A 13778-nucleotide genomic window follows, 5' to 3' on the forward strand; every position below is an offset into this window, starting at 1 on the left:
TACGAATGCATGGTGGTACAATGAATTTTTATGTCGACTGATAATTGAAACATATTAAATACCCATGGAAGGTCTGTTAGAAACAAATTGAGAATTTTATCTTTAAATCAACTTTTGTAGACGGATAACTTAATCATCAATGTTACTCATACTTCCTCCAGAAACAAATCTTTATCTTCATATCTGTAAGAGTATGTATCATGTTGTGAGCAAGCTATATTTATATATCCACTTTGTCTGCAGCTGAAAAAAATCATATCACTTTTAAATCTAATCATGAGGCCACACTAGTATTATGCCAAATTTTAATATTCCACTTTTGCATATATATTTAACTCTAGAATGGGAGTTGAGTTTTCTCTTCTTAAAAATTCAAGTTCAAGAAGTTAAAATTGAGCTGAAACATGACGATATGTAGACAAAAGAAACTCACCACTCAAGCATAAGCCTTCAGCCCTTTCAACTACTTTCACAAAACAACAGAGAACCTTATTAGGTTTTCATGAATACAAAAGCTGCATACTTCCTTTCATAAACATTTTAATAGATAATGTATTGACAGTTGAGGTAGGATGACATGTTTGTACATGCCCAGATAAGAATAATTTGTCATGTGAAAGTGGTTATATTTTGTGCTGTCAAACAATTCTAAAGTAACTTCAAAGTATCTCAACTTAAATGTTAATGTATGTATGTACATGTATGACTTAGTGTTCAACAAACTATTGGCGCTCCTGCTTAAAAAGAATTTAACAATTTAACAATCTACGCTCTCCCACACTTCTGGTCTTGTGACATCAAGCAAAAGCCTAAGGAAACCAACTGCAGGGCTCCACACCAATCTTTTTGGTAGGGGGTCCAGGGCCCCGTCTCATAAAGAGTTGCGATTGATCAAGATCAATCGCAAGTCCTCTAATCAATCTCATGTTTGCAGTCCCATGTCTGTTATTTACATTGCACTTTTAAAAAAAGTTGCCATTTATCACCCTAACTGATCTTTTTAGTGTCTGTATGTATAAGCCATGTGTTTAAATTTAAACAAATTAGGGGTCGAGACTTAGATTTTGGGCATCCACGTGTGCTCCCAGGTGCATGTTAGTCGAGCCCTGCCTACTGTGCTCTACTTTTTCATCATTTAAAGATTTAAAAATATACAATGTAGTTCTGACTGTGGAGGCCTCCTTATTTCATGCATTTTGTGTTAGGTCTGTACGTTCCTCTTGTCCTTACAGTTCAATTTGGCATGGGAAATTACAAACATTCATAGCAGATATCTGGAGAGCAATTCATCATACTTCAATCTCCTCTACAAGGAAATTGACTTTTTTTCAGGATATGTGCAGGTATGTCACACAAATATCCATTATAATGAAACGCTGTCTGCCTTGATCATTATCCAAGAGCTGTCTCTTATTCAAATGAAGAAAATCAAGAGAGAAAGAAGGATAGAAAATTGAGTATTTTGCATTCAGCCTGTCTGTAAGAATCACTAATGAAAGGGGTAAACCGTAAAGCTAGAGATTACATAATAAAAACATGTTTGAAGTAACAAGAACATATTTCTTATATTTTATCCATAAAGGCCTAAAGCACTTTTATAACACACATTGTTAATACCATGTTGCAAGTAATTTATGAAATATTAAGAGATTAATTGATGCATATATGAAAACAATGCTGTCAACATATTTTGTATACCTAAAGAAAGTATGGAGATGCTCACTATTCCAAGGCTTTTTCCCCAACATAGAAAATGTTCAAGTAGTACAGGGGTTCAACCGTTCATTAATCCATAAAATGTCACAAGCATTCTTTGAAATAATGAACCTTCAAAATCATGAACTGCAATGCAGAATACATGCCAGCCACAGAGGGAAAAAATGCCTATACTACAGTCCGGACTTAAGCAGAGCTTCTGTAACAAACAGACTTTCATCCTACATTAATTCAAGGCGATCAGCAAAATAGAGGAGAATTATCCTCTGTCTGGCTGTGAATCTGACTGGATAACCCTAGCAGGGCTGCCAAGTTTGTCTTTTTTAGACTCCATTACACATTTCCTGTCTACATAGAATATCACAAACTGGTCTTTCAGTAGTATGTATCATTGCCTGAGTAATCGTGATGCTTGCATCACATCATTGTAAACATAGAATAGAACACAGGAGTATTTTGACAAGTTACAACAATTTCCCATAAAATGTTGGCAAAACTAGTATAAAAATTGATTAAAAAAAATAAATATATATCAATCATCTTCTAAAAAAACATGTTTAAAAAGTATTACTGTCTAGGTTATAAGGATCAAGATACATACAACTAGCTAGAGTAGTAGAGAAAAAAAATATCTAAGGATTACTATCTGCAGATTAGTTTTTCTTTGTAATTTAGCTAAATAAACAATGCCATCCTGAGTATTGCTTTAAAATGGCCAGTAATGATTATCAAATTATACCAATTACTTAAAAAGATAATTGATCTTGTTTCAAAAGGGGGAATTGAATTGAATTGAACTTTATTTCATTCATCATAAAAACATCATAACAAACATATAAAATACAAAATATAGCGTACAAGTTAGAGAAAAACATTTACAATACAATACAACAACAAAAATATATATGAATGTGGAGAAAGCTAGGAAAGCCAAAGGCTTTATTGGTGCTGCCACCAAAACAGTAATAAAGTATAATGCAGTATTATATTGTTGTTTGAGAAAAAAAAACAAAAAAACAAAAACAGACTGTGTACATGATCAATCTTTATTTATTTTGTTGGATTAAAAATGATTTATATCTCCTTTTAAAAAACGTTAATTGATGGACTAGATTTTATATTTTGAGGTATATTATTCCACAATTGTGGCCCTTTAAAAGATATTGATTTCTTAGTTATATTTAGTCATATTTTATTTAAATGAAAATTAGAATAACTTCAAGTATTATATGAATGTAATGCAGAATTAAGACAAAATATGCTGGAAAGACTAATTGGTATGAAATTATGAAAACATAAGTACATAAATATTGCAAAGCTATAATTACAAAGATCTACATGTAGGACATTCAAAAGTTTTAATTTTAGAAATAAAGGTTTAGTATGAGCAAAATAATCGGCGTGTAAGACTAAACGAATAGCTCTTTTTTGTAAGCATAATAATCTTCTCATTGCATGATCAGTTGAGGATCCCCAGGCAAGGTTACAATAATTAAAATAAGGAGATATAATGGCAATATAATGGCATTATAAATCATAATCAAAATATCGCACCTAAAGTGCAAGTTTTTCCCATACATTGATTTTGAAGAGCTCAAATGGAGAGCATCTGCATTTAGTCTAAATTTGGTTTGAGTTTCCTAGGCTAAAGGCTAAACTGCCAAATTAGGAAAACTTCTGCTACCTAGAAAGCCATGGTTCACAGAGGGTTGCATTCATAGGCCAAACCACTAAATTCCTGAGGGACGGAACCCCCTAAAAAGAGAGCGGAGGGGAAGAAATACCAGTTTGTCTGGATAAATGATTGTGAGTCATGGCTGGGATATTCCTGTTTTAAAGCTTGTTTGCACTAGGGGGAAAGTTATATGAACTTCATATAAAGAAACGTCATATGAAGAAAAATCTTTCTGTGAAAGGGGCGTACAAAGGGGCGTACACGCATCAAATAAAGAAACTAGTTATGGAAAGGTCAGGTGACATGAGGAGTATTTTTAGAGTCAGTCAGATGACAGCTAGCCAATCATCAATGAACACTAAAGATGCGCCCTGCCCAGTTATATCATTTTTGTATGATACAACCTTCACATTAGAAGTGTCTGTGGACACTGATTCTTTATCAAGTTTTTGTTTGAAACAATGCTTAAATAGTGATTTCACTATAATACTTTTCAATATGTTTCATTGTACAATGTTCAGACCAGAAACGAATAGCCGAACGGTTTTCATAAAGCTATACCTAGTAGTCTGAATTGGGAAGAAAGGAGGGGGAGGAGAGGGGCAGGGAAAAAAATACATGGGGGCTCGGGCGAATTAGCCCCCAAAATGCCAAAAAGAGCCCCCAAAATTGCATAGAGTTCAATGCAAAAAAAAAAAAAGAAAAGAGTGTTATTTTCATGCAAGCAAGCTTGTAGGTAGCCCCCAAAATGTTTAAAGTATTTTTTCCCTGGCAGAGGGGGGCGGGGCAAGCATGTTTGAGCTATCTGCTTAATCTGGATGATAGAACTGAGTATCTAATGTGAGATGTTCTCAGTATATTTAGTCATTCGTGTCTTGATGTAAGATGTCTTCATAAACTAATGACAGCTGACTATAAACAACTGTCAGTGGGATTACTGCAATTAATCAAGCAGCTCCTGAATTAACTTCAAATTGCTTAAGAAATAAAAGGGAGAAGAGAACACAGGAGAACATGAGAAATAGAGACAAGGTAGATTTGGGAGAAGAGTCATACAAGCATGTCTGTATCAGATAAGGTTGTATCATCACAGTTTCTACTCAAAGGGGATCATGTACAGGACTTACATTTTAAAGAAATCTGAAAATCAAATACTGTAGGCCCACTTACAGTTCTTTATAGCTAAAAAGATGTATGAACTTATATGAAGGTCCAAGTGAAAGGAATTTCAGTTTTGTTGGCTTTCAACTTTTCTGAGAGTTCTCAAAGTCTACATCTATGGTACTTAGTTTTCCTTGAGTGGGCTTTATGTACAGATTTGACTGTAAAATTGATTCCAAAGCAGATATCTTCCTCTTTCTATTTTTTGTATGATCTGCAATGGAGTTGATAATGGCTTGCAAACCCTTTCCAAAAAGTCTGCCTGTCATGATCCCTTCAAGTGGTCTTCATACAGAGTTTTCAAATTCTATCAATAGGAACCTACCTCTTTCTAATCTTTTTATCCTATGTTAATAGTAGTAGTAGTAGTAACTGTTTGTCGCGAAGCGACAATGACCGTCTCACTTTCATGAAGGCTGCTTGAAATCCTATGTTAGTGGAGCCAGAAGGGCATTAAGTCATATGTTTTAATCACATGATTCTCAGTGACATGAACGTACCTCTTCCTAATGTCCTTGTGACCTGCGATATACTTCAGAAAGACTTGCAGACCCTATAATATGTAAAGACCACCTCTTATTTTCCCCTTTGCATGGTCTTTATATACAGGTTCACTCAATCAAATGATTCTCAGCCACACGAACATACCTCTTCATAACGTCCTTGTGACCTGTGACATACTTAAGAAGGACTTGCAGACCCTATGATCTGTAAGAACTACTTCTTATTTCCCTACTTGAATGGTCTTTATATACAGGTTCACTCAATCAAACGATTCTCAGGGACATGAACTTACCTCTTCCTAATATCCTTGTGACCTGTGACATTGTTCAGAAAAGCTTGTAGACCCAGCAGGCGATCTTCTAGAAAGATGGGGTCAAAGTTATTCGAAAACCATCGCTTCGGAGGCAAGGCCAGACGGAAACAGGGGTACAACATCTTCAGCTGTGATGCACATGGTATGGGGAGGAAAGAAAACATGTGATTTAAATTAATAAAGATGACTTGAAATCTGATGATTTAAATGAGTAAACCAGCATGGTGCTTCGCTGCATGTAGAAGAGTAGAGTTTGAGTTATTTTCAAAAACTGCAGCTGAAGATATCAGAAACTTTTGCTAGTTTTAAAAATACATACAAAACAAGTAAGAAATCAATAGTTAAAGGTTTTAGTCTGATGAAAATTAGTGCCATTAACTCAGGCACAAACATGAAGCATATATATGAAATTATTCAACTTGAATAAAATCATAATTTGTCACAAACAAAGAGGTAGGATTTCCCACACTTAGAAGTTAGAGCAGGCATTTTCCTGAACAAGCTAGCGTCCACACAAAATACATAGCATCTGACTTTACAATACACCGCTCTTATAAAATAAATAGCCTTCATATATATTCATCAATCAACATTATCACTGTCCATCTTCATGAATAGGGTTAACAAAATTCATATGACTTTTCTTCTTCACCCCTAAAATATAACAATTGTATACTTTTTGACTATCATATCATTTTTTCTGAGCCCAAATGGCTGAATTCTATGTTTAAGTGAGTGAGTTAATGCCTTTCTGGTTCCAAACAGACAAAACGTTCTCTATTATTTCCTTCATTCAGACATTTAAATTACAGCAAATCGCTCTTCATCTAACCCTACATTCTATCACTTCCATAGTTCCATTCCATTTCTTCATCACCCGACACTATTTACAACAATGTATCGTTTCAAATTGATATGAAATTGCCCATTTCTCACTCACCTTCATATTTAGTCTTGTGAAGTCTGTATATCTCCTGAAAATAAAGTAACCATCGGTCGCTGATTTTTGCACATGCAATTTAAAGACCTAAAAGAAAGGAAAGAAACAAGAAACTGCATTAAAATTATGTAATTATATGAACTTAAGTTAAAGCTAACACAAGTGATACAATAATCACTCATTATTTCCTGAATGAATACAGAGATATACAAGGATTAAATTACAGGTACAAACAAAATCTCACAAAAATGTAGCATAATTCTGATCTTTTTAGTCTACATGTACATGTATGTGCAGATTTGCAGAAGGTATACAGAATTTGTTTTCCCCTCAATTAAAAAAATGTTTTTATCAATGCACTCTCACCAAAAACTGTCTGTTAAAACACAACTTGACATTGTGTTTAGAGGCAAAAGACATTATTTGTTCATTAAAATCATGTTATCTTCACAATGTTTCTCAGCATTTGCATACAATAAGCCTTCTTCTGAAAACATAGTTCTGTTTTTGTCAAAAGGATATAATAAACCTGCAGGAATCCCTACATGATCATGTGACGCACTAATTACTGCTCACCCTGAATTTTTTCTTTCTTTTTCCCCCAGCAAAAATATTATTTGTAAGTGAAGCTCTATATATATATGAAAGCTGGCTTGTGGAAACAATTCTTTCACATTTCCAAGAACAAATGATTCTGAAACTTTTTTTATTGAAATTCCCTTTGTTATTTTGTCCCATCTTCTGCACTTAACATGTAACTAAGTTTCAGTTTTCTAGTTGGCACTTAAAGATGACAGGATAGAAATATTACAATATGGAAATACAGAATAAAAATATTGTCATTACAATGACATAAGAAAGAAAACTGAAACTAAATAATGAGAAAATCGGCAGAACATTAACTTGTGAGCTTATTAACAAAATGGATGAAATTTGGAAGGCAAAAGAGCTCCCTCCCAACCAATTACTGGATCCTGCTAAGCTATCGCAATCAAGAAATAATAGGCCTATGCATCAAGTTCAATTTATCAGGGAAGTCCGCAGGAATACTGTTCATACATTCAATATTCTATTTCTAGGTCGCAATTACCGGTAAGAATCTTGGCATCAGCTTTCTAAATCAAGGAAATAGGAAAGCAAGTATTCCTCCCAAGCTGCAGGAAGCCTAAGTATCCATTGAATGTAATTCAACACCATCCAATGATTCATCTATGTTGTGGAGTAAAGGCTTGGGCCAAATCAATAAATGGTCCTTTCCTGGACTCTGCTGAGGACATTCAACTAGGGGAAGAGGTATTAGTAAGTGTAAATCAATTTTTAGCTCTTACGAAATAGACATTAATTACGAAAAGAGGATAGAGTCATGAAACTCATTGATTTCCATATAGATCATAGGTTTGACATCTGCATAACTGAATTTGCGCCAGATGCTAGAGTTATGTAATGAAGCCAGCCCTACTTTTTTTGCATCTAAAACATTTTTTTCTTGACAAGACATGAATATTTCATTGACCAAAAGGGGGAATACCCACTTTCAAGCTATAATGTCGCTGCAGGGCTAACCCTCATTTAAAATGAATCCATAATTTTTTGTAATTGAAAAGAAGTTCTGTGTAACTTGATACATGACTACATCTATGTTTTTACTATTAAAAAAAAGGGGGAAAAATATACAGGAAATAATGATAATCAAAGAAGTCTGAGAAGCAAAAGCATGCATGTTTGTATACAAACAAACATGCACATGTAAATGTATTGACAATCAAATATTTGCACAATGTAGGATGTAAACATGATTTATGGTCCTCTTATCCATTGCGTACTTGAATCATTATCTACATACTGTTGCTCAAGTACATGTAGATACAAGAGAGAGTATCCTCTTGTTACGAAAATGAAAACAAGGAAATGAGAAGCCATTAATTGGGCTCTATACATAATGTATGTCCATTGTCCAGGGTAGGTTAATTAATTACTCTACCCAAGATATCATCATATACAATCATTAATATATCTCCACTTCAAATAGGAAAACAGAAAAGGATGTATCTGTAATTCGCATGTACATGTAGATATACACAATAGTTATTCAGATTAATGATATTTTCATTTCACCAATGGTATGCCTTGTATATTCTTTACTGTGTAAATTGAACAATTTCCACTTTCATGTTTGATGACTTTTATAAACCATTACCACAGATACGGTACGGCAAAGTGTATGTTTCAAGTAAACTTTAAAAATTGTTATTTGAAACCAATATTCTTCGTTTGTGAAACTTTGCTTTGGGTCACAGGTATTCAAAACGTTTTTTTTAAAGAGTTCTCTGCAGGTTCCCATGGTGAGTGAAATTGGAAGTATTTGCTAACACCATGTGGTCACATATTTTCATCAGAAGAACTCACAAGATTTCACTTATGGGAAAAAAAGGAAAAGGGAAACTGGAAACTGGAAAAGAAGTACATACACAACTTACATGTCAATAGTAATGGAATGAAAAGAAGGGAGAAAGTAAAATAAAATAAATTGCTAACAGCTTTCTAATCCAATAATTGCAGAGTTTTAGGAGAAAAGGATATTTTATTGTGTAGGGCTTATATGAGGTTTTGACTGCTGGAATGTAGGGGCAGCAGCCCTATCTTGGAAGGCAAATTAAACATCTACATGTACTGTATGTAAACAATGATAGCAGTTGTGTTTTGTCTTACATAACGAATATTATGTCTAGAAGCTAATCACTATCTGATATTGGAATCATTCTCTGAAAACTTATCTATCATTTCCAGTCATAGCAGCTAGTCTTAGGTGTAGTGTGGATCCAGCCATAATAAGGGGGAACTCATCCTTAATACTTGAGGGGGGAGGGGGGGGGGGGGGGGGTAAAGGGTCATATCATCTTTTCATGTTGCTGCTTGCCAGCCCCTCTCCAGTACTTTCTATCCCTAATTCTCTTTTTCTTTTCCTTTCATAAATTTATTGCGCATGTCCATTCACTTTGGGGGAGCATACTTCTACAACTACTACTACAACTACTACTGCTCAATAATAATGATAACAACAACAACAGCAATGGCAACAACAACAACAACAAAACTAGAAATGCAATCGTGTCAGAACGATGTGCGTGCAATGACGCCGTGTTTCTACGTGTCAAACGAAAGAGCTTCTCTCGGACTATCCAGAGCAATTTGCACGAAGTCTGTAGCTTCTGTGATATTGGAAATAGGTAGGGCGAAAGAAAGGCATCAACAGTGACCTTGATGGGATGGTACTATCTATGCCTACGAAGTTTGAAAGAAATTGGGATAGGGGAAAGAACCTAGAAAGGGCTCGCAAGCACTGCGTGCACAAACCAATGGGATTTGGTGCATGTTTGACATTGCAATCAAGTTCGTTGTGGGGGCCAAAAGCGTGAACCCGATATGCCCCATAGACAATGCGTGTAATGAATGGGCGGAAAACGTGCAGGATCTGTATTATGGCCGGAGTTAAAAAAAAATTTCTCTCTCTCTTTACGTCTCTTTATGGGCCATATTTGGTATCATTAGAAAGAGAATTTCATGGTTGTTATTGTAAACCACTCTCTTTTTTTCTATGATAATCCTATCGAAACACGTGATGTAAAATAGATGTATAGGACAAAATGGCGTCTTAAATGGCCCCCTTGACCAATTTCAAAAATCCGGCCAAGAGGTGCCCTGCGTATTGGAACTCGGCATGTCACTGCAAATTTTCAAGGAAAAAAAAGGACGTTTAAGGGGCGAAAAGCAGTCTGAAAAAATGACGTCATAGCCGAAACGTGTTAGGTTCGGGCGGAAACTCGGCGGAATTCGTGTAGTGATCTTTGTTCAAATGCGATTTACTCACAATTTTCTGTGTGAACATATATAATACTTGGTATCATCCGAAAGGGCTCTTCATTGCGGTCAGTTTGACACCATTGTTAACTGCGCGCAATGTATTGCGCGCATTGAACGCGCTATTACGTAATCCATAGTAAATTCATCATTTTTGGCGATAACTTTGCGCTGACATATTCGAATTTTACCAAACTTGGTAAACAGTTGTCACGTATATGGATACATATGTCTGCAAAGTTTCATTAATGTAGGTATAACGATCGCCATTTTAGAGCAAGTTGAAGTTATTTCTCAATTTTCTTGAAAATGGCGAATTTGGAGGGCAATTTTCTCAAATTTGGTCAGTGATAGGGTATATAATTTTGTATATGGCTGGAAAGGGCATATCTTCAAGTATCTAAATCCAAAAAAGGGTACGGGTTTGCCAAGCCATTTTGGAGATACGGCCACAGACAGAAAGCCAATTCCCAGAACTTTAGAGGGCGCTATTTATGTTGTGCAAAGCCATTGGACCGTGAAATTTGGCATGGCTATGTGCAATTATGAGATAAAGATACTGTGAGATTTAAATACAAAACGGAATTTATATGAGAAAGTTATGGCAGTTTTAGATTATTTAGGGGTCCATTTTTCAAGAACTTGAGAGATTTTTGACGGAGTCGGTTTTAGATTTGAATTTCGAGTATGAAGATGGCATTTTGAAGGTCAAGTCATATGTCGCAGATGAAAGAACATCTCTCAGACTATCTAGAGGAATTTGTTAGAAGTTTGTAGGATCTAGGATAGTGGAGATAGGAAGGAAGAAAGAAAGGCCTTAAAATGGACCAGAAACGGACAAAATGGCGCCTGGACGGTTATGCATGAGTGATTTCGAAAATCGAAAAAGTAGGTGACCTTGATGAGATGCTAGAGACTATGCCTATGAAATTTGAAATGAAAAGGACATGAGGAAAGCACCTAACTAGGAATCACAAGCACCATGTGTAAAACGAATGCGATTTTCTGACGAGGAATATAAGGAGAATACTAGAAATGCAATCGTGTCACAACGATGTGCGTGCAATGACGCCATGTTTCTACGTGTCAAACGAAAGAGCTTCTCTCGCCCTATCCAGAGCGATTTGTACGAAGTCTGTAGCTTCTGTGATATTGGAGATAGGTAGGGCGAAAGAAAGGCATCAACAGTGACCTTGATGGGATGGTACTATGCCTACGAAGTTTGAAAGAAATTGGGATAGGGGAAAGAACCTAGAAAGGGCTCGCAAGCACTGCGTGCACAAACCAATGGGATTTGGTGCATGTTTGACATTGCAATCAAGTTCGTTCTGGGGGCCAAAAGCGTGAACCCGATATGCCCCATAGACAATACGTGTAATGAATGGGCGGAAAACGTGCAGGATCTGTATTATGGCCGGAGTTAAATTGTTTTTTCTCTCTCTCTTTACGTCTCTTTATGGGCCGTATTTGGTATCATTAGAAAGAGAATTTCATGGTTGTTATTGTAAACCACTCTCTTTTTTTCTATGATAATCCTATCGAAACACGTGATGTAAAATAGATGTATAGGACAAAATGGCGTCTTAAATGGCCCCCTTGACCAATTTCAAAAATCCGGCCAAGAGGTGCCCTGCGTATTGGAACTCGGCATGTCACTGCAAATTTTCAAGGAAAAAAAAGGACGTTTAAGGGGCGAAAAGCAGTCTGAAAAAATGACGTCATAGCCGAAACGTGTTAGGTTCGGGCGGAAACTCGGCGGAATTCGTGTAGTGATCTTTGTTCAAATGCGATTTACTCACAATTTTCTGTGTGAACATATATAATACTTGGTATCATCCGAAAGGGCACTTCATTGCGGTCAGTTTGACACCATTGTTAACTGCGCGCAATGTATTGCGCGCATTGAACGCGCTATTACGTAATCCATAGTAAATTCATCATTTTTGGCGATAACTTTGCGCTGACATATTTGAATTTTACCAAACTTGGTAAACAGTTGTCACGTATATGGATACATATGTCTGCTAAGTTTCATTGATGTAGGTATTACGATCGCGATTTTAGAGCAAGTTGAAGTTATTTTGGAATTTTCTCAAAAATGGCGAATTTGGAGGGCATTTTTCTCAAAGTCGGTCAGTGTAAGGGTATATAATTTTGTATATGGCTGGAAAGGGCATATCTTCAAGTATCTAAATCCAAAAAAGGGTACGGGTTTGCCAAGCCATTATGGAGATACGGCCACAGAAAGAAAGCCAGTTCCCAGAACTTTAGAGGGCGCTATTTATGTTTTGCATAGCCATTGGAGCATGAAATTTGGCATGGCTATGTGCAATTATGAGATAAGGATAATGTGAGATTTAAACACAAAACGGAATTTATATGAGAAAGTTATGGCAGTTTTAGATTTTTTAGGGGTTCATTTTTCAAGAATTTGAGAGATTTTTGACGGAGTTAGTTTCAGATTTAAATTTTGAGTACGAAGATGGCATTTTGAAGGTCAAGTCATATGTCGCAGATGAAAGAACATCTCTCAGACTATCTAGAGGAATTTGTTAGAAGTTTGTAGGATCTAGGATAGTGGAGATAGGAAGGAAGATATAAAAGCCTTAAAATGGACCAGAAACGGACAAAATGGCGCCTGGACGGTCATGCATGAGTGATTTCGAAAATCGAAAAAGTAGGTGACCTTGATGAGATGCTAGAGATGATGCCTACGAAATTTGAAAGGAAAAGGACTTGAGGAAAGGACCTGGATAGGAATAACAAGCACTACGTGCAAAGCGAATGGGATTCCGGACGACAAGAAGAAGAGGAAGAACCAAGAATATTAATAACGTGAACGAAAACAAGGCAATGACGAAGGTTCGTCATTGCAAATAATGTCTTGATTACATAGGGTAGCCTCATCAGTATTAATACTGTTCTCCCTGAGCGCCCGGATATCAAATTATTACCCCAGCTTTATGTACATGTATACTATATGCCCCATTCCGAGTGCCCCATCTCAGTGCCCCATTTCTAATGCCCCTATTCATGTACAGTTATTCCACTGCAGGAAGTGCCCTCTCTCATGTTTTCATTTCATGTGAGAAGACAGAGGCACTATCAGCACTGTCTGTCACCATATTACCAGTAACCCTGAGCTTGAAACCTAATTAGGATCACCCAGACGATAGATTATCCACTTATCCCTTGAAACACTTCCCCCTTCCTTCCCCCTTTATTCACACCCCAATAACCATTTCCTTTAAAAGAAAACACGATATGGAATATTTAAAGATACAATGTATGCCTGGGGACAAGAACTATGTAAGAACTGCTTGTTATCATTATTAATTACCTAGGTGCTAGGTACATGTACATGTAATATCTTTTCAGGTGAGAAACAGAGTCACTATTTGCAATCTTTCATCATATTACCAGTAAATACTCAGGAACAGTGAGCGCTTTAGCTCTAGAAAACTTCAAAATAGCTCTGGAAAACCGAAACAGAGCTCTGGTAAAAAAAATATGAAATACTTAAATATCACTGGGTGAAAATCACTATTTTACCACACCAAATCCTATAAGAGCTTCTGCACAAACAGAAAAGTATTTTTCACACTGCCAGT

General features: G+C 36.1%; 1 protein-coding gene across 1 annotated transcript in view; it reads right to left on the reverse strand.

Annotated features, from left to right (window-relative positions):
* Nucleotides 1-13778, reverse strand: part of LOC100888112 (sorting nexin-16) — a 53254-nt gene that overhangs the window by 18334 nt on the left and 21142 nt on the right. The window contains exons 3-4 of the mRNA XM_030975693.1: nucleotides 6310-6396; nucleotides 5349-5497 (exon numbers count right to left, since the gene is read on the reverse strand). Of these exons, the coding sequence (XP_030831553.1) occupies nucleotides 5349-5497; nucleotides 6310-6396 (236 nt within the window). The remainder of the gene's footprint in view (nucleotides 1-5348; nucleotides 5498-6309; nucleotides 6397-13778) is intronic.

This window comes from Strongylocentrotus purpuratus, unplaced genomic scaffold (genome assembly GCF_000002235.5).
Source record: "Strongylocentrotus purpuratus isolate Spur 01 unplaced genomic scaffold, Spur_5.0 spur5_scaffold_8, whole genome shotgun sequence".
NCBI classification, from domain to species: Eukaryota; Metazoa; Echinodermata; class Echinoidea; order Camarodonta; family Strongylocentrotidae; genus Strongylocentrotus; species Strongylocentrotus purpuratus.